Raw genomic sequence first — 22232 nt, 5'->3', positions numbered from 1 at the left:
CGTTCATGCATAACGTTGCGTGTGTGGCGGGAAACTGTCATTGTTGTTTCGCGGTAAATTTGCTTCATTTGTATTTGCAGACAGAGTTCCAAAGACAAGCAGCTACCAGACAACAGGTAAATTACATAAAATACAAATATATATTACCAATTGTAAATGCACCCTATAAATATGAGTCCTGTTGAGTGTTTAGAGACAGACTGAGTAACGAAGAAAGGTCAACAAAGTCGAAGATGCATCAGCGGCCAGCAGGCATTATTGCTAGAATAGAAGGCCTGCTAGTGCTAGCTATGCCTAGTTAGGCTCTAACTAAGTCTAAACTGCATTAGCGCCCGCCTCCAATAGGCCTTCTAGGCTAGGCCTAGTAGCTAGGTTAGGTAAATGGTCAGGCCTCTGTGAGATCCTAACTAGGGCCTAGCTAGCTTGATAATAAATAGGCCTATAGTATAATTTACAACAATCATCCATGATATGATCAGTTTTGCACCACCCATATCTCAAAAAGTGTCATTTCAATTGTATGGGTTTTCCACTGAGGTGATTAGTAAATCCACACCCAGCATAGAATAATTCTATTGTAATAATAACTATTATACACAATAGGGTGTGTTATAAAATTTCAATTCAATTTGTTCATACCAGTGAGTATTACAACAAAAAGAAATTTAACATTGAATTGAGAAAGCTACCTTTTGTGTTGTGGACCAATTGTTATGCTATATTTTTACTGGCATATGTAACACAACTCTCAGTTACAGTTCATACCTTGTACAGTATAGTACTGAACTCTACCAAAGTGAGAAATTTGTGCCTTCAATTCATTTAACTTCAAGGTAGGGGTTTGTTGTGGTCTATTTCTAATCTCAGATTATGTATAAAATAGTGTTGTGTGTCAATACCTAAATTCTTTATAAATTTGTATTCATAGATTAGATACTATGCCTGTAGTAACAAGACCTCGAAGAAGAACTACTGAGGTGCAAGGGAAGTTAGACTTTCCATGTAGGAAAACACGATCTAGGTCAGCTGCTGTAAAGACCACTGCAGAATGCAGGGATTCGTCAACTCCACTCAAGAAAAATTGTACACAAAAATGCACAGAGACAATGAATAAAAAGAAACTGGAAATATGTGACGAAAAGAAAACTCAAAGGAAAAGGGAAGATAATATAGATTGGTTGGATGATGTGCTTATTGATATAATCTCACCTAAAAAAAGACAACATGATACTAAAGGTACAATAGTTTAAATTTTTCCAGCCTTTTGACGTTCTGCAAAAAGGTTCCAACCATCTTTCATGTTGGTAGTGGCACAAACATTATGTGTATACCAAAATTTTGTACCATACTTGAAATGTGTACCAAACTCGAAAAGAAGCCCCCACTCTGTGGTTTGCAAATATAATCTCTAAAAGAAGCCCATCTCAAAATCAAGCCCACTGGGCTCCTTTTTAAGATAGTATGGGCTTCTAGGAATATAATGTATGATCATGTTATATATCATAAATTGATGACCTATCCTAATTATATGAATAATCAAATTTAAAATAACAAGCCCATCTTTTCCAGGTTTTACTGTATTGTACAGTAATCATTATTTTAAATGCTATTATTTTCCAGATGACTTAGAAAATGATGAAATACTTGGATCTTCACCAGTAAAGATTAAAAGAGATTGCAAAGAGAACACCAATAAAACAACAGCAAAATCTAGTACTTCAACAAAACTTAGTACTTCTGCAAAACTTAGTACTTCAGCAAAACTTAGTACTTCTGCTAAACCTAGTACTTCAACAAACCTTAGTACTTCTGCAAAACCTGGTACTTTCGAGAATTCTAACAATCTGCTACAACCTGATTCACCTTTAAAATCATGTTCAAGTCCACGACTTTCATTGCGAAAACTAGATTTTGAAACAAGTAAACATCTGAACACTAATAAAGATAATCTTCCGAATGCTCTCAGTAAAGCTAAGCATTTGGTCGCTAGTCCACGCAGATCCCCAAGAAAGGAGAACCTTGTTCCAAAAGTTGTTTCCCCACGCAAAATTGTTAGAACAATTGATTTTGATCAGAAGTCTCCAAGTAGAAAAGCTCGTAGTCTTTACAAGAATGAAAGTTAGTAAATTAATAAATCCTTATTGTGAAATATATATAAACTATGAATATTAGGTGTTCTAAGCAGGAAAATCATTTATTTTATGATAATAGCATACATGTTGTATGGAAGGTACTTGGATTGGGCCCCTTATGTTTTTAATTTTGTGTCATAGGACATGTTGTCTACCAGATTTGGTGCTTGTGATGTGAACGATCAGCCTGTTTTTTCACACTAAGAGTGATGTTTTAATGTGTTAATGGTACGCTTTACATACAGCTTTACTGTATACTCTAAGGGTTGGTTTTGTGTGAAAGATCTAGGAAACTTTACCTACTAAAATACCAAATTCAACTGGTTCATTATTTTAGATAGGAAGTTCAACCTCTATATTTTCCACATACCTATATATTCTTTTGAAATAGTACTACTTAAAAAGTACATACTTATTCCTGTTCTGCGGAATAAATAGTATATGCCAATCCCATTGTATTAGTTATTTGCTTGATTAGTAAATATAAGTTTCTTTCTCTCTATTTTAGGCGAGAGCTACATGAAAGTTAAGAAAGCCTTACACACTTCAGTACCAGATAGGTTACTCTGTCGTGAAAAGGAAACCTCTAAGATTATGTCATTCCTCCAGTCACATGTTGGAAAGAAGAAACCTGGCAGCTTGTACATCTCTGGGGCACCGGGTACAGGAAAGACGGCGTGTTTGTCGCATATTATAAAGCAAGAGAAGGTATTATACTTTACATTAAAAAAAATTATAGCTTTCTCATTTTGACAATAAACCTGGCCTGGTGCAATATCATAACCCAATGGGGTTGGCCAGCCTGAGATTGAGATTTTGGGGCTCTTTTACCTTCCTTTTACATAGCAGTTAACCAGCATCTTGCTAAAGTACAGTAAAAATTTCTATTCATAATTACACAGCATGTGTGACATTCAGTGGATACATTCTTGTTTCTTATAACTAAAGCTTGTTTTAATTTCCAGGAACTGATGCAGAATTGTAAAGTGGTATTCTTGAACTGTATGACTTTGAAATACAGCAACGCAATATTTAGCAAGTTGGCGTCTGATCTTGGAATTGAGATTTCAAACAAACGAGATGCAACAAAACAACTTGAAAAGGAGTTCACACGAAAAGGACAGATGATGTAGGTTGCTTATTTCTTTAATCAATCAACTGCTTGTCAGTAATTATCTTTATTCTTAATAATAATGTTGATACTTTGATTTAAATAGAAGAACTATAGATAACTGACTTAATCAATGCTCCTATCCTATCACAACTTCATCAGTTGTTACATTAAACCTGCCAAGAGTTTGCGTACTTTTTACAAGCGTCTACTTTATTCTAATTTACACTATCTATAAGATGCAAATAATGTATTAAATGGGTCATGTTTGTTTGCTGATAAATCAATCGCACTATGCTGACACCTAAATTAATGTCATAGGATACCCTAAGATTAAACAAGGCAAGTATTCTAGGCCCCTGGGGAGTATTAGATTAAATTACTAAATTAATCTATTCTGTAGACTGGCTACTAATTACTTTATGTATAGATTACCTTTATCATCAGACAATTTATCTTCCTTCGGTTGTCTACAATACTTAGCTCAGGAGCAGTTTACTTGTACTTTAGAACCCGTATATTGAGGGGGGGGCCTACCGAAATGTTCCTTAATAGGAGTTTCCCTGAATAGGGGTTGGCTGTCTGTTAACATATATTTTGCCCTTTCATTGGAAATTTTCCCCTTAACCCATTGACCCCTAAGTTTATTTTGCTCCCCTGGGACCCAAAAAGCATATGTCATATAATTAACCCTAACTTTTTTTCTAAACACAGACATTAAAAAAATTAAAAAACAAAAATAATGCAAAGGACATTTTATTTCCAAATATGTTATCAAATTTGTGTTACAACTTATTTTGGCGGAGTATGGATTATGCAAATTTTAGAAATATTTTAGGAAAATTATTAAAAATTTGTAATTTATCTTTGACTACCAAATGCACAAAAATTAATAAATATTTCATAATAAAACTCATCTCTTCATCAGAACCTATTTCTTCTCTTCAAAATAAGACCAAACTTGACCATTATGAATGACCGGTTTCGAAATTATGAAGAAATTAGTAGACTGACTCATCCGACGATGACCATATGGGGCCTAGGCCTATCGGGAGCCGCCCCGAGAGCGTCCTCGCCGCTGTTTGTTCACCGGGAATGTTAAAAAAAACATCCCGAAAGCGACTTGGAATTCGCGATTCCCACGCGCACCGGCATCCCTCGGGAGCTTAGTCCGCTGTTTTAGACGTGTAGCTTGCAGAAAATTTGACGAAAATGCGTCGAAAACTTATGAAATTAAAACAAGTTTGGTATCAAAATGTTTGTCAAAAGTTATGCTTCAATAAACTGACCTTTGCGCAGAGTTTGAACAAATATTTCATGCCCATAATGCATCTGACATGTCAGGGTTCATATTACAATCAAAGGTAAACAATATGGCGCGGCCCTTGTGAGGACATCTTCACGACTTTTCTCCGGTAGAAAAATCACATTTTTACATGGAAATATGACGATTTAGACACTGTAACTGATACATAATCTTTATTTATTATACATTTATTGTATACAAGCTTCAAAATGGTGATTATTAGAAATAAAGATGGATTTTAGACGATTTTACGTTGTATGTCTAGGCCTAGATTCATTCAACGCGCCTGTCGCGTTTCGAACAGCGTGCTTCGAAAAACGGTTATATTTTCGAATTTTATTTTCAAACTAACTTCAACAATTGTTTTTATATATTTAGAAGCATATTTTTAAAAAAAAAGTTGTGAGTATTTTGTATAATTTGTTGTTACGATTCATGCACAGCAAACTGCGCATGTAAATTCGATTTACTTTTTTTTTGTTGAAAATTTGTTTACAATGACCTTGACTTTTAACCTTTTGAGCGCTTTAAGCGCTTATCGTGGTGAATCGGTTAATAAGGAATAAATTTACTGTATGCATCAATAAGACAGAGCATTATCAGCAAATATTGATATTGAATTTTGAAGAGACAATTTTTATTTTATTGTAGACTTATGGTTCTAGATGAGATTGATTATCTTGACAGCAAAAACCAAGAAGTGCTTTACACAATGTTTGAATGGCCATCATTTTCAAAATCCAGGGCTGTTTTGATAGGTAAATCAATGAAAATAATGTACATTTTAATTGAAATTTAACTAATGAAATAGATTACTATAATGGTACAATATATCCAAAACTTGTACAAAAGTATTTACTTGTAGTTGTTGAGTTTTGCTTTTGTTGTTCAGATAGAGCTAAACAAAAACAAACCTTTCAAAAATATTAGTTATTTAAATTAAATTAATTTATATTTGAACAACAAAATAATAGCATGCTTGCTTTCCAATGTCGATGTTCAGGGTTTAATCCTGACCTTATGCCAGGGTTGTAACCGCAAGTCTCTTTCAACTCCCTAAGCCTCAAGTGAGACATAGGGCCTGTTCAGACCTACGGAGTTATGCTTTCGTATTGTACGCGGCGTACAAGTCCATAGGTCTGAACCAGGAAAAGATTAGTGGAATCCACCTCGTACGACACTGATATTTCGTATGCTACGAAAGCTCAAGGTATGAGTTTAGTGGACGTCGCTTACAATACGAAAGTCACGCATCGATGAATATGACCTAGGTTAGATATCTAGCCAATCAAATTACAATATTCGCCACATCACATCGTGACATGTGCTCCTTATCGTATAGCCAAGCTGATCCATTTGTTGTGATCGGTGAACGTGCGAAAAAATCATACCTTTTGTTGTTGCACTATACAGTATTATTATTATTAATATTATTATATTAATTAATTTAAAATTTCATCGAAGCGTGCGCATTGGCGAGAAACCGAAGTAAAATACCTTATTTCATTGAGGGGAAGCCCCGAGTTCAGAGATCGGTTGGAAGTGAAAAACTGGCGCACCGGCAACAAGATGTCTGTGTTCAACGAGATGGCGGACACGTTAGCAGATGGGCCATCCTCATAAAGAAGGATTTAATATCCAAACGAAATTGAAGGGGTCATTGTATAAAGCGGCGAAAGACCGAGTAAATAAATCTGAAGCCGGTGCAAGTACGGGATTCGAACATTTTTCTGCCATAAATGATATTTTAGGTCATAGACCAAATATAAACCCAAACCCCAAAACGATCGGCTGGTTGGTATGCCTGACAACCAATCGATAAATGCCGAGCCCAAGTGTTCGGTCTAGGCATGTAACTCCTAAACCAACCACTACTACTTTTAATAACAACGACAGTGGCGGATCTAGGGGGGGGGGGGGTGAATAGGGTGGCTAGCCACCCCCTCTTAATTCTCAAAAAAAAAAAAAAAGATGCAACCTAATCGCGATTGACCGTCGCTAGACGTGGATTAATCTTTTAATTAAGAAGAGTAGGCCTAGCTAGGCCCTACTAGAGCTAGGGTTAGCATTAATAGTTGTGTGTAAATAGGCATACACAGTGAAAGAGCTAAGAGTTCAATTACTATTATGAATTCAAGAGTTTAAAAAGAAAACACGATTTACAATCTTCGGAAAATACCCATTTTCAAAACACACGCACTCCTAAACTACCAGCGTCACGTTGTCAAGCTCGCTCCTCGTGTGAATGCTGACGTCATCACTCTCCAAAATACACCATTTTCCATTGCAGTTAATTTCCGCCGCCCTGGTCCGTGTGTGCACAAGCGTTAGCGTGGTATATTTACACCCCTGAGTGGAGTGGAGTGTAATATCGGGAACTTTTTTCTCGCGCATGAAAGTTTTTTGTATAATATTATGGTATGCAGTATAAACGAGAAACATGGTGTTCTTTTATTATTTTATAGGCATAAAATAAACATGAAATGTCTTGTATGTACACGGGACGGCCGATTTGGCGTTTTTTGATTTGTGTTATAGACACGGCGATTACTGCGATCATTGTATACCAAATTACATTGAGTTATTCACCCGGCTGTAGGGTATATATCTCTGAGGTTAACAGACCACCAAAACACGGTACACAACACATGCACCCTATCGAGGCATTTTCGGAGTACCGCATTACCAAATGTTCATTTTGTTTGAAGGTTTTTCGATCAAAGTTTATTATTAGTTCGTCGAAAAAGATCCGTACAGTATTTAGGAAGGATGTATTTAAATTTACATTATGTAATATTTGTTATTAAGTGTGATGGAAACAGTTTCTCTAGCCTATTAAACAGTGTGTAAGCATCTATTTTTTCAAAAATTTTCGGAGCCTCCCAGACCCTCCCCCGCTCGGTGCTACGCACCTCGTTTGCCACTTTCGTGGCCACCCCCCCCTCGTCAGATCCTAGATCCGCCACTGCACGAAGGTAGGTCTATGCGTGCATTAGAGTTTGGTTAATCGCCAGCGAGTGACATCATATCCGTTTGTAACGCAACTTCGTTGCAATGAATCTGAACACTTTGCTCTTACGACGCTCATTAAAATATGACCTTGGCTGTGATACGAAAGCATAACTCTGTAGGTCTGAACATACCCATAGTTTATAAGCACAATAAATTATAAAATAGTTTATCCATCCTGTAATTGGCTGTTGGATGCATATGAAATAAAACAAATACATTTTTTTTAAGGAATTGTATATATTTTATTTCTATTTACAGTACAAATGATTAAAAATTTAATTTTTCATTTTCCTTAGGAATTGCAAACGCTCTAGATTTGACAGACCGTATTTTGCCAAGACTTCAATCACGTATAAACTGCAGACCAGATGTGCTCAACTTTGCACCTTACAGCAAGGACCAAATTGTTACAATTTTATCTGACAGACTTAAAGGGGTAAGTTGCTGCTACTTGTTATTAAATTTATGTCATTTTAATTTAATTGTTTAATAATAATTAAACAAAATATGCATGTGCGTGGAAAAAATCAAACCAATTGGATTGATAATAATACAGTATTTTTAATAATAATTTCACATCATTAATACTTTTTGCTTTTTTAAATTTCAGACTGAAACAGACGAAGCTGTATTTGAGGGCGCTGCAATTCAATTCTGTGCTCGAAAAGTTTCGTCCATTGCTGGTGATATTAGGAAAGCATTGGATGTTTGTAGGTAAGTAATATAAAAAAACTTTTTCTTAACTTTTTTTTTACTTAACTATTTTAGTTTATGCATTCAAGTCATCTAAAGTTTTAGACAGTCGCAACAAATTATATATAGTAGAACCATAGGAAATAACTTCAAGACTCAATAAAGTGTCGCCTTAATAGAGGTACCCCCTGAATAGGTTTTGCATTAGTGTTATAACATCTATTTCCCCTAGTTCATTTCCCAGTTAAGTTTCCCATAAAATAGTGGTGTCCCAAAGGAGGGGTTCAACCCCACTAAGCGCCATGAGCACTTTTGTGGGTATGTGCGCTGTATAAATCTTATTATTATTCTACTTTATACTATGTTGTATTTAATTTTGTAAATGAAGGAAATTCAGTACAATTTTTTTTCTTTTTTAGGAGGGCAGTGGACATAGTGTCAGCTGATGTTAGATCACAAACATTACTAACACCAATGACAACCAGTTCATCTCCTAGCAAGCCTTCTACCTCTTCATCAGGCACCAAGAAAGTTGGCCTTTTACACATCTCCAACGTTATCTCTGATGCGTATGACTCTTGCTTATCTCGTAACTCAGCTCAGCCAAATGCTTTTCCTCTGCAACAAAAGCTAGCTGTTTGTACTTTACTGTTGCTGGTAAAACACAGTAAAATGAAGGATGTTACGTTAGGAAAGGTAACTTTCATATAAAATTTTTTTATAAATTTTATTACTGAATGATATTTTAATTTATTTATTTTTGTTTTTAAAAACATGGAATCTAAATACCGTTTCGGTTTTGTTTTAGTTACATGAAACCTACACCAAAGTGTGCAATAGCAGGCAGGTACCACCTGTTGACCAATCAGAGTTCTTGTCTCTTTGTCATCTCATTGAAACAAGAGGCGTGATTGGTCTTAAGAAAGCTAAAGAGACAAGGCTAACGAAGGTAGGAATTTAGTTTTAACTAAAATTCCCACAGAGCATGATTAAATTTATATAGCTAAAATGGTATATTTACTGTGTAACAGCTATTTATATTCTGGACAGCAATTTGACCTCCCATCATGCTTCATTGCTTGTCAGATCCAAAAGGTCATGGTTTGTCTACGAAAAATGGCCTAAGACGACCTAGGCTAAGTTTACATCATTTGCTCTCTGCGGGTGAAATCAATTATTGCAGGCGATAATTGTACACTGCATAGTCCATGGGAAGTCTTTTGTTATCCAATGAAAAGCGTTCTATATTCAATTGTTTGGCACAGATTGCAACCCCCTCCATTTCAAGTAGGCTAGATCCACCCCTTATAATATTTGTGTGAGGACATTTGTAGGCCTACTATGTCCATAGATCTGCTCTGGCACTCAATTGCACTTTACAATAATACGAAACTATGGTTGTTTTAATATAACGTTTTGTGACCATTGTTACTTTACAGATCTGTCTGAAATTGGCAGAGAAAGAAGTTGAGTTTGCTTTGCAAGATAAGGTTCTCCTTTCATCTATTTTAAAAGCAGGTCTACCATCAAAAACCAAGTATTAGTTTGACCTAATTATTTGTTGATAACTTATTTAAAATTGTTATTAATAAACTTAATTACAAATTAAAATTACATAATAGAAACAATAGATATAAAGTGCATCAATCTAGGAATGTATTAATTAAACAATTTGTACATTAAAGAACATTAAAAGAATTAATGCGAAGTGTTAATAACTATTATTTGTATAGACATTTCTTGTATTGAATTTATGCAGTTAAAACGATGATTGGGAATTGTATAATGTGTTAATTTTGAATGTAAAATATTGTAAATATTTTTAAATTCCGATTCATTGTAATCAATCCATTTTTAAATATAAAAAAATGTTTAATGTTAATGTTTACCCTGATGTAGTAGATATTATTTTATGAAATAATTAACGCATCCGACTTAACTGGTTGTATGTGTTGTGTTCAGTTTTTTCTTTTCTATTTGTAATGTTTAATATGCATTCGTTAACTAAATGGATAACATTTCAATTAAACTAATTTGTTTTCGTTATACATGTTACGGTGTTCATGTATGATGACATGGAATTGGGTAAATGAATGCCAACGAGACATGTTGGCGATGTAGAATTTAAAATACAGTAATATAAATTAACGTATTTATCAGAATAAACGCCCGGAGCGTTTTAGGTGTTTTTTATTTGATAATTTATTCAAATAATAAAATAACAAGTGTTTTTGTTTTAGTAAGTTCATTACATTGTTTTTTTTCCACATTAAATACATTCTCTATTATTCAATCAATATTCAAACTTTATACATGTGGATGGTAGTCAAAATAAGTCTGAAAATCGTATTTAAGCGGAGACCACCATTAATGTATACTACACCACTAGGCCTTCACTATTAAAGAGAAATAACTGTATGTGTTACAGTATTTGGTAACATCAAATGAATGACCCCTAGATATAAAAAATCACAATCAATATCAACAAGTGATAAAATACAGTAAAATTGTATCAAATACTTTATCATGGCAGACAAGTATTATAAAACAATATTGTGTGTGGGGGGGGGGAGGGGTGTTGAATAAATAAATAATAGATGCCCCGTTTAGTTTAGTCTCCCTGGGGAGAGGGTTCAAAGCGGGCCGTTTATTCGAATAAATACGGTATCATCTTACAAATAGTGTCATCATACCCCATCATCCAGCATGAGCAACATCTAGTGGCGGATTCAAGATTTTGAAATAGTTGGAATTAGTGGGGCGGCTGTCTTCCCACTTTGAACGCGCCTATAGGCCTACATCATCGTCAATATCACAGAACATAACGCATAGGCCAATGCCACGAAAAAAAATTACAATGCAAATGATAGGACATTAAGTTCAGCACTTATTTGTTTACAATTCTGTGGCCCGCGTCCAACTATTTATTTTAATATCCTGGATACGCCACTGTAACGAGAATGAGAAGAAGTTTGGGAAGAGGTATAGCCTAATAAAGATATTATGTAAGGACGAAATGATGTTTATTATTGATCAAACAATGAGCTTTCACAGTTAGCATGTAACTGATGAGATTTTCATAATTACGTTATATAAAGGATTGTATATGCCTACTTTTTATTGCCATTTACTGTATTTTATTCCATTTAAAAATGACAATTGTACCTTTAACAAATAATAATGTAATCAACAGCTACAGTCATCGTGATTGGTGGTTTATTATGTCTTGAGTATCGAGTTCTGTTGTCCCATTGGTCATTAGGGTTGAACAAACAAACTTACACGATAATCAATATCCTTTGACCCGCGTGTAACGTTTGTGCGACGACGACACGTGTGTAACGTTCGTGCAACACGCGAGCTAATTCCTAATACAGTACAAAAAGTATTACTGTAACTTTTTGTACATTTTGCACTGACGCTTCACCTGCACCTCCAAGGTCTCCCTCCAATTAAGGAGCACCCATGTTTTAGTGGTCTTAGTATTCTAATGAATGTTATACACTAAAAATGCATTAATTTGATGTATTGTCCACCTGAAAAATAAGTTTTACTTTTTTTTTTAATATGGCATTTTATTAATGTCACTTATTAGTTATCCATTCTTACAAAAAAATTGGACCTAAAAACAATTTATTTACCTAAAAAAATGTAATTTTAAGCAAAAAGTGGTCGAATTTAATTATTTATTATGTTATTTTATAAGTGAAAACACTATTTTTGGGGTTTTTTTCTATACGAAAGTGATTAACTTTATTAAAACTACAAAATAACCTATTCAAAGTCTGATTTAATTTATCTTCATTTTTCATGTTTCTGGGGAACAATACATCTTTAATAAAGTGGTCTTTATTGAATAAAACTGTTCACTTGGGTCTACCAAAACTGTGGTCTCTAATGAGGAGATAACATCTCCGGGACTGCGAATTACGATTACTATAAAGAACTACGATACGGTATATGTGCACTGTAATTATTTTGTTTATGAAATAAACTGAACCACTATATCAACGTATTGTAGTTTCTTCTTTGCTACAATGACGTAAGCAGATTTTTTTTAAATGTTTGGCCCATCTTGCTTGGAAGGTACCTTTACTTCAGCTTGTTAATTGTTATTACATTATAGGCCCTAATTAAATTCAAGATCTCTTGAAAGTGTGGTGTATTCAATTGTGCCACTATAGAAATACCATAACTTCACTTTAAATTTAACGCCAATTATGACAACAGCGTTAATGTGTTTACTTTAATAATTGCAATTATATATGTTTTGTATCGATTACCAATACTCCATGCACTGTCAGTTTGGCCACCATTCTCATTATCATAAAGTCAGTAAGCAACATTTGCGATGTTCTCTCCGGCATACATTTCTAGCATCTTTATTAAAATAAAGGAAGCAATACATTATTCATTATTACATTTTAATTCTAAGCCTAAAATATTTTATGAAGATTTGTATTATTGCATTCAAAATTGAACATGTTTTACGTGTCGTCTACTTTAACATCATTAGGTATATTATTAATAACAAAATGAATATTATTCTCTAAAAATAGCTACTTATCTAGGCTAAATATTAATTTATTTACACAATTAGCAGATTACCGTCCATATTAATGACATATTATTCTAATCCGCTAGCTTGGTGATTAACGTGAAGCGCTAATTCCTCGTATTAAAAGACACGCGTAGGTTGCCAATGACATCGTGGGATTTCATCGTAACGTTGGCCTATACGTATACCTAGATGACACTCATTTGTCTAAACCCTTGCGATCGTAAATGAGATATTATTGCGTTGGCAACTTTGACCTCCAGAATATAGCTACACCATAGCCACATATCATTATCGTCTAACAGTAGCAGCGAGTGTGTGTGTGTGTGTGTGTGAGATTGCAGCCAACTGACTGCTGACATTGAATCGAGTGCTCTCCACGCGACCCGCGCGTTGCGGTATTTTCATATCAAGTCTCATCGATTGTAAAATATATCAACATGACGTTAAATGTAGCTCAAATATTTCTATACCTGGAGATTTTATTTGTTCATGTTTTGTTTCATCAATCATCATCCGCCCATGGCCCGCCCGGAGAAAACGATAAAAAAGATGTTAGCTTTCAGCGGGAGACTTTCTTTAGCAGAGGAAATCCATGGGATGTATCGTTGAATGTTGTTCAGTCGAATCGTAAAAATACTGCTATTCGTACAGGACGATCAACTTTATCTGACAATACGGGCCTCGTACGGGAATTATTATCAATAGATTGTTCGACAGAGAATTACGAGACGAAAATACAAACTTCAAATCTTATCATTTTTGCAGAAGATCTTTTTGAAATTGCTACAAATGCTGCGTTAGAAACGGCAAATCTTATAAATTCAATGCATAAAAACGGGGGTCAAACTGATTGGCCAAAATTCTATCAGGTAGTATTAGGTAACACTGTAGAACATATCGATAAGTCTAATGATATTAATGAACATATAGGCCTAAAGAATAATACTTTGCAAGTTTGTGTAGTTTCGGATGTTACAGCGTGTAAGTATGTTTCAAACACGAGTTCGAATCTTATGGAATTAGATAGTGTTTATAGGCCAAAGTTTGAAGGAATTGGAGAAAAATACGAGGAGAAACACATGTATAATGAAAATCGAATGACATTGTATCCACACGTCGTAAGAAGTGACGGCGAATGGTCGGAACCCTACTTAGATTGCTCAAAAAGTGGTATTTGGATTATTACATACGCTGTGCCGTTCATTTTCAGAAATAATTCATGTGGGTAGGTATACATTCTTTATACAAGTTCAACCGAGAGAAATTAGGCTAATACTAATTTAAATGCATTCATGTAGAAACTTTACGAAATTATATTTCCATACACAGTCATTTATTTTTCCTATCCTAAATCCTAGAATATTTACATATGTTCATAAGGAACCACACGTCATAACCGTGAATAATGTAAAATTATAATTACATCATTCGTAAAGAACATAGGCCTACTTTTACTTTCAGAGAGCTTTTGTTATTTCTTTCCCATTTTGCTTGATAGCTTACTTTATTATCACTATTTAATGATAAGTATATTGTATGCCACGTTGTATTATAATTTCAATAGCTTCCAAGTCAAATCATAGTAACACATTGACATTCATGATATCGATAATGTTTTCTATGTTAATATGAGATGTGTACTTTGTGATCCAGCCGCTTGTTACCATCGATGTCCAGACGTTTTAGCAATTATATAAGATGTGAATGAATGACTAACAAATTGATCAAAGTGATCGATATATAGTGACATATATATCAATAGATCGATTGATCAAGTGATCGATTGATCAAGTGATCGTTTGATCAAGTGATCAATTGATCAAGTGATCGATTGATCAAGTGATCGCTTGATCAAGTTATCGATTGATTAAGTGATTGATTGATACAATCAACAGATACATTAATGATTTACAATAACATTAACATAGCTGATTGATCTTTCCGTGTGGTCTACCTTCATTAAAATATCACTAGTAACAAACGGAAGTGTCATCAACTTTCGGCCTATTTAAATGTCATTACATTGAAATCAATTTTAAAACATGGTTTCCTGGTATAGTTATAAATTGAAAATTGCATGTCGCCTTATGGACAATTTTAAAAATATGATAATCCGGTGTGAAAAACAGATTTGCCTAATCCTTATTCATTATCTTGATCTTATCTTATTTTAATTAAGAAATGTGTGTGAACAAACCTGACGCTTGCTCGAATTACCTACATTGTGTGTGTGCTTTTTTTTCTATACTTTGTCAGGAAACTGTCACGACAGTCGTTTCCAGTCTAAACGCTCGTTTGATTGATAGGTATCACTGTAATATTTATTTCAGTAACAATTTATATATATATACAACAACAATATTAATAATAAATAAAATGCCATGTAATTATGATTAATACTATATGAAAGCAATTGGTAAAAAATAAGAAAATAAAATAAAGAGTAATAAGAAATTATAATAATAATGATATTAACATTGTTTCTAATTGAATATTAGATTGAACTAATACACAGAGGAATAGATAGATGTGCTAACATTTAAATATTCGCCGTATAAAATTCATAATTTATTATCAACATCATAAATGTAACGACACGACATATTAATTATTCGAGAGCATTATGTGTTTAAAGCCAGTTTAATTTAAAACTGCAAGTGTAGAACATTGAAAGGTTTGCCAATTGCCATCATGAACAGTAATCAATACTACATAGCTATTTATAGACAGATACTGTTGTTATATATGATATAGTCTTTATGTTAATCATAGTCAGGCCAATGGAGCTACCATGCATGGGTATCGTTTTTGTAACAGAGTAATTACTTAAAATGAAAACATAGATATGCCTATAGTAGTAAGAAGTTGTTTGTCTGTAGCTTTATGTCTATTATTCTTTCCAATGTTAATAGGTGACACATGAAGCAAGATTCTCGCAGTAAAACGTTTGAAATGGAATGTTCACCTTTTAATATTCTTTTCAATTACTCCTATCCATTTTTAAATTGATTTAGGCCTAATTAATTCTATAAAATTAATAGCATGATTCTCTTTGGTATGCTTAGGGGTCCGGAATCATAAACAGGTGTATACTATTATTATCCATGCTAATCATACTATAAACGCATAAAACCATGCCAAAAATCTCGATGTGCTATAGGCCTATCATAATTATGTGGAACGATTAGCTAACATAGCATTAGGCCCAACATTTAAAGAACACGCTAATAGGCCTTAACGCTATGCATAGTATAACATAGTGGTATATTTATTATCATTAATAATTCAATATTAATTATATGAATAATGATAATATTTACAATGATAATATTAACATTATCAGCCAGATACTCAAGTAATGAATTTCTGTCTGTGAGTATAATAAACATTAATAGTTGGTAATTGAAACTGTGTTGAGAGTTAGTAATATAAACATTACCGTGTTTAGCATACCCTGGCTGCCTCTCTATCCATTTAAACAGCATGCGATTTCCTACAGGTAAACACATTGTGTATGAGGCCTTAAGGCGATCGACTATCATTGCCAGCACATACAAAATATGTATTTGTATATTTTATAATTATAATGAATTAAGATGCACCAGTCTATAAATATACATAAAACAACAGTAGGCTTATTCTGCATTAAGTATTGGAGGCATGCCTCTTAACGGAGTATCATAATAAATTATAGATATTAGGATAAGAATATGACGGGAACGAGTAGGCCTATGCCTATATTCTTCTCAATAAAGGGGAAGTTTGCGATTGGATAGGGTGATGTGAGGGTTAGGGGTCATATTGTTGCTGACAGTGTGAATCGTTATATCAATGATATACTTAATATACGAAGTTTTTATTCCAAATGAAATTGAATACAGCAGTATTGTTGTTTGATACCATCTGTTTGTAGGTTTAATTACTCACTATAATAATGCTGATATACAATTATGGAAAGTGATGGTACGTAGATTATTTTAAATTTGAACGCTTATATAATTTGCATAAATTTACATAATTGTCTACAAGTATATGCATTGCTGTAGCCTTATGTGACTTGAATAACGAGGTTGCGATTACACGAATGTTTTAAACTATAATATTTTGGTAAATAATTTATTTATGACGAGTGAGGGTCTATTTATTTAACCAATTTTAATTATGATTAATATTTTAATTACACCTGTCGATCAAACGTAGTTATTATGACACTTCGTAAAGTGCTTTCTGGTAATTTTATATCTACTATAGCCTGCAGTGAGACCATACGATTCGAACCCGTATCATCAAAACATTGCTATTGTTTTCTCACAATATGTTAATTTTTAAAAAAACAATTAATAAGTCAAATGAACAGTAATCGATAATAGTATATGCTGAAGTGCAGATAAACTACATTGCATTCTTTGCCACATCAAATATGTGCGTTGCTGGTATCCAGCACTCCCATACATCCCAGTTGAGAAATGTAACACCCAAAAGACCTCCATTCCCCCTCTCTCCCTCTCACAACATCCCCTCTCTCACACACACACCTTAAAGACCTCCATTCTCCCTCTCTCCCTCTCACAACATCCCCTCTCTCACACACACCTTACAGACCTCCATTCACACACACCTTACAGACCTCCATTCCCCCACTCTCCCTCTCACAACATCCCCTCTCTCACACACACCTTACAGACCTCCATTTCCCCTCTCTCCCTCTCACAACATCCCCTCTCTCACACACACCTTACAGACCTCCATTTCCCCTCTTTCCCTCTCACAACATCCCCTCTCTCACACACACCTTACAGACCTCCATTCCCCCTCTCTCCCTCTCACAACATCCCCTCTCTCACACACACCTTACAGACCTCCATTTCCCCTCTCTCCCTCTCACAACATCCCCTCTCTCACACACACCTTACAGACCTCCATTCCCCCTCTCTCCCTCTCACAACATCCCTCTCTCACACACACCTTACAGACCTCCATTCCTCCTCTCTCCCTCTCACAACATCCCCTCTCTCACACACACCTTACAGACCTCCATTCCCCCTCTCTCCCTCTCACAACATCTCACACACACCTTACAGACCTCCATTCCTCCTCTCTCCCTCTCACAACATCCCCTCTCTCACACACACACCTTACAGACCTCCATTCCCCCTCTCTCCCTCTCACAACATCCCCTCTCTCACACACACCTAACAGACTGAAATAAAAGCATCGTGCCTATGTAGTGCTCCGCATTATTGCCAGTGACACTAAAAGCAAGTTTATTTGACATGGTATGTTTTTGCTTTGTAAATTTAACTTGTGTATACGTATCGTATACCAGATTATAATATTAACAACTGTACATTCAATTAACGTCATAGATAATGTCCTGGGTGTCGTTTGTCACATTAGGAGAATAATATTTTTACCTGGAATTAAATCCAAGCCTAGAATGATTGTTTTTCTATGCTTTAAATAGAATTACTTTGTATCATCTATTAATCTCCTACTATACCACTTAGTAGGCCTAGACTCTTCTGTTTCAGTGTTCAGTGAGATATTTCTCCATGATGCCCATCGTGAGTTGTGCTACACGGGCCCATGGAATTATTTTTTTTAAAGGGGTGGGGGATTCAATAGTTGATCATCATCTAAGGCTTCATTATCCTCCGTTAGCCCTCTTCATGTCTTGCTCAATTTTGTTGCAGTTAAATGATACCGTAATAATTCCAACTCATTCATTACGCATAACACAAAGAATATGTATAATCAACATTTCCATTCCCGGTGTGTGCAAGTTGACATCCATTTGTAACTATACTGTACACATCATAGGCGGATCCAAGAGGACCCCCCCCCCCCCACTCCCTTAAAATTTATAAATTTGCAATAAAAATAGGAAGTGAGGTTAGGTTCAGTTTAACTATTTAAAGCAGTACTATCGTAATTTAAGGTATTTATTCTCAAGTAAATTCAGTTTAGAGTCCATTTATAGCAACTGAACCAAACACGTAACAATAAACCAGGAGTGATATCATTTTTATATTATTAAATAATTAAACAAATTCAATTGCTATTTTAAATGTTTAACATAACAGAGCATGATTTGCGCGCGCAATATAACCTATTATTTTAAATTCCATTTTGTACGGGTAGCCAACAATGTTCAACCTCGTTTATAACATGATATTGATTTTAATAGACAGATGTTTAAGTGGGTTAAGAACACATTCCTAGTAATTATGACTGGCACACATCAATGACATCTAAAATGAAATTAATATTGTTTAATACATTCTGAGAGTTGTGTCGGGTCCTTACGTGATGCTTTGTTTTCAGTGGAACGAGCAAGTTCTCAACGCTCATGCTCACAGAGAATTGATAATTTTAAAATCTAGAGGAGCATTTTTATGGCATCGATCTAACCAGGGAGGCCTAACTTCATGATAATATAAATGGGCTTATATACCACGTGTTCCCAATGTGCACTGCCAATCTGGCAGTTATCGTATTGCATAGGTAGGCTATATTTAAATATAGGCCTGTGCATGCAACCTTTACACGTCTTATCCAAAGGGCTGATCTTTTTTAAACTAAAGCTTGGTTCCCACTAGAACGTAACGCAAGGACGTAAACGCAACGCAAGCGTTTTAACCAATGACAAGCGAAGTTATAGACAGTTAGCAATCACAAGCGAATAAGCCATTGCTTGTGATTGGTCAATTCACTTGCGTTGCGTTACGTCCTTGTGTTGCGTCGCTAGTGGGAACCACGCTTAACCTAGAAGATAACTAACCCAGCAACGATTTGATTAGTCGAGTTGGAATCTGTAGGCCTATCGTACGACGCACACCTATTCCTATCTGTCATGAAACACCATGTTTCATGACAGATAGGTATTAGGTCATGCTACGGATGGTTCCCTTTACATGTCTCATCTGAAAGGCTGATCTTTTTTAACTAACCCAGCAGATACTATTATTTATTGTACATTACGCTTGGTTCCTACTAGGATGCAACGCAAGGATGTCGTAAGCGCAATGCAGGTAATTTGATAAATCACGACGCATCACTGTCGTGTGAATGGTCATCTGACCAGCGTTGTGCCTAGTGTGAACCAAGCTTTAATGACAAGATTCTAAAACGTTTCTTCGTTTACAAGGATAGTTAATAGTCACTTAAAACTCCAGAGTAACAATTAATTCCCAATTGTCGCTTATTAAAGTAATGCCATTTACATATCAGTTTCATGCTCTTACGTCTTCCATTGTTGTCACAAGTTTGTATAGATGTGATGTAGTTTATTTTGTTACGCTCTAAGGCAATCATTTAGCCCAAATTATATTTACATTTCATAGATTCCGTATATAAATATCATCAAAATGTTAGCACGTGCAACTTTGTGACGTCAAATGGTTATTTTAATTAAATATCGTGTTCATATTGTTCAATTCGACAGACGTTTTCCGTATATACGCCAAGACTGACAGATGATCAATATTCTATGCAGAAACAACAAGACAACATTAGACAATTTAGCAATATCGATTTTTATAAATATTCTAATATGAATTATAATAGTTTTCTGATTTCACTAGAGTCGTTAAGCATACAGTTATTGGAAATACTACGTCATAAGAATTAAGTTTTTAAAACTGGTAATCGATTTTAGATTTCAGTGTTTGACATTTGTAAAATGATCAGGGTCATAATAAATTATGCTTTTATGAGCGAGGGCATGCAAAATATTATGATTAGAGAACTTTAGCCTAACCTTCACATTGTATAGATTGGCCAACATAAATACAACGTAAGGTAAGGACCTAAGGCATAGATGAGTTATAATGCTCTATACGATTATCGATTTATGAGATAATGTTTCAAATTTTGAAAATGCGTTGTTTCTATGATTTATACAGCCTACAGTCTACGCAACAACGCTAATTATAATATGTATCGATTGAATAAAACAATAGCATTACATTAGTACTAGTAGAGTTGGAATAGGCCTACCGTTTGGTTATAGTAAGTGCCTACTTTTATGATGCTCGCTATGTACGTAAGTGTAGGTGACTGTGTTCGAATCAAGGTTTTTTATACTTTTTTGGTAGGCTATAATTATGGGGCGCCGTCCGACGCACACCTATTCCACCGTGGTTAGGAGGACAGATGGGTATAGGTGCGTCGGGCGGTTCTCCGTATGCAGAGTATGTACATTCAGTATATGTTTTTACTCAGAATCGAGATATCTTCATAACAAATGAAATGAAATATTAAGTGCTATGAGACCACGTTTAAATATATTATGACAGAAATTTACAATATGAATCATTATAATAGTTTGTATTTCGTTATAAACAGCTGATTTTGTATACCATTAATTTTTGGCCGAGATTATGAATGAAGTTTATTTAAAATGAAACAAAAATAATGCTACTGTTACTAAGATAGTCGTGAACTTGATGTACGGCGATGATTATGTGCATGCTGTTATTCTCCGTATCGGTTTGCATACAAGGATTTATATGAAGACTTCTAATTGTAGAATGAAGAATAAAAAAACATTGAATCGTGTTTGCAATGGTTGCAAAAAAAGTGGAGTGAAGTGAATGTACAATATAACTTGTATTTGATTGATTAAATTACGACTTATACTGTGACTTTGATGTAAACAGTAGCGACTCTACATACGAAATGAAGATGCATTACCTGATATTGTTCTGTATTAAGCAGATTGGTCTTTTGGGACGGGAAATGCTACGAATAACGCCATTAAACATTTCCAGCATAATCTTAGCATCTCAAATTTCGAGAAATTGTGACTTCGTCGGAGGCAAAATTACCGATAATGATCGACTTAACGTTTTGTCTAGAACAACCTTGAATAGGCAAGATAACAGTACTAAAGTAAAATTGGAAACAAACCGACAAATTGACGCTGCGCGTCATTTTAAAACGTGGTTTAATAAACGCGATTATGTACGCCATCGACGCACATGGTGGACAGGTTCGGACGTAGTGATAAGTGATTGATATCAAACAATATGTCTTGAGTAACGAATGGCTCTATAGGCCTACTTACTACAACGACACACCAAGGCACAGGATTGGCTAACACAGCCAATACTGCGCATTACTCAAAGTGACCAGGCCTACACAAAATAATGTAAAATACAAAATCAAAAACAGTTCCTTGATCAGCCCTAGGCCTACAAAAAATAATGTAAAGTACAAAAACAAAAACAGTTGCTTTAGATTATTGGTGTGATACTTGGGGAGAAGCATAATGTTAGTTCAAGTGTAACATCTAAGTCATGAGTGGATATGTCTACATAATTACATTTTAGATTTCATTTTATTTGCCAATTTAAGATGGAAATAGTATTACATTTTCAACAATAAATTCTACAATGTATATTAATAACATTAATA

General features: G+C 34.7%; 2 protein-coding genes across 3 annotated transcripts in view; both read left to right on the top strand.

Annotated features, from left to right (window-relative positions):
* The first annotated feature begins 58 nt into the window (after positions 1–58).
* LOC140040629 (cell division control protein 6 homolog) lies at positions 59–10496 on the top strand. Its single transcript, XM_072086702.1, has 11 exons — positions 59–116; positions 929–1236; positions 1621–2118; positions 2641–2840; positions 3098–3261; positions 5201–5307; positions 7858–7997; positions 8172–8275; positions 8674–8950; positions 9063–9203; positions 9694–10496. Exons 2-11 carry the CDS (start codon positions 939–941, stop codon positions 9796–9798), a joined length of 2034 nt encoding a protein of 677 aa, XP_071942803.1. The 5' UTR covers positions 59–116; positions 929–938; the 3' UTR covers positions 9799–10496.
* A 2491-nt stretch (positions 10497–12987) lies between these two features.
* The window catches only part of LOC140040626 (metabotropic glycine receptor-like), a 21208-nt gene continuing 11963 nt past the window's right edge, over positions 12988–22232 (top strand). For both annotated transcript variants that reach the window (XM_072086697.1, XM_072086696.1), the window contains exon 1: positions 12988–14040. In XM_072086697.1, coding sequence (XP_071942798.1) covers positions 13253–14040 — 788 coding nt within the window. In that variant the 5' untranslated portion in view covers positions 12988–13252. The remainder of the gene's footprint in view (positions 14041–22232) is intronic.

The sequence above is a fragment of the Antedon mediterranea genome, chromosome 2 (assembly GCF_964355755.1).
Source record: "Antedon mediterranea chromosome 2, ecAntMedi1.1, whole genome shotgun sequence".
In the NCBI taxonomy this organism is placed as follows: domain Eukaryota; kingdom Metazoa; phylum Echinodermata; class Crinoidea; order Comatulida; family Antedonidae; genus Antedon; species Antedon mediterranea.
Note: the sequence above shows the minus strand (reverse complement) of the source record. Positions and strands in the feature narration are given on the sequence as shown.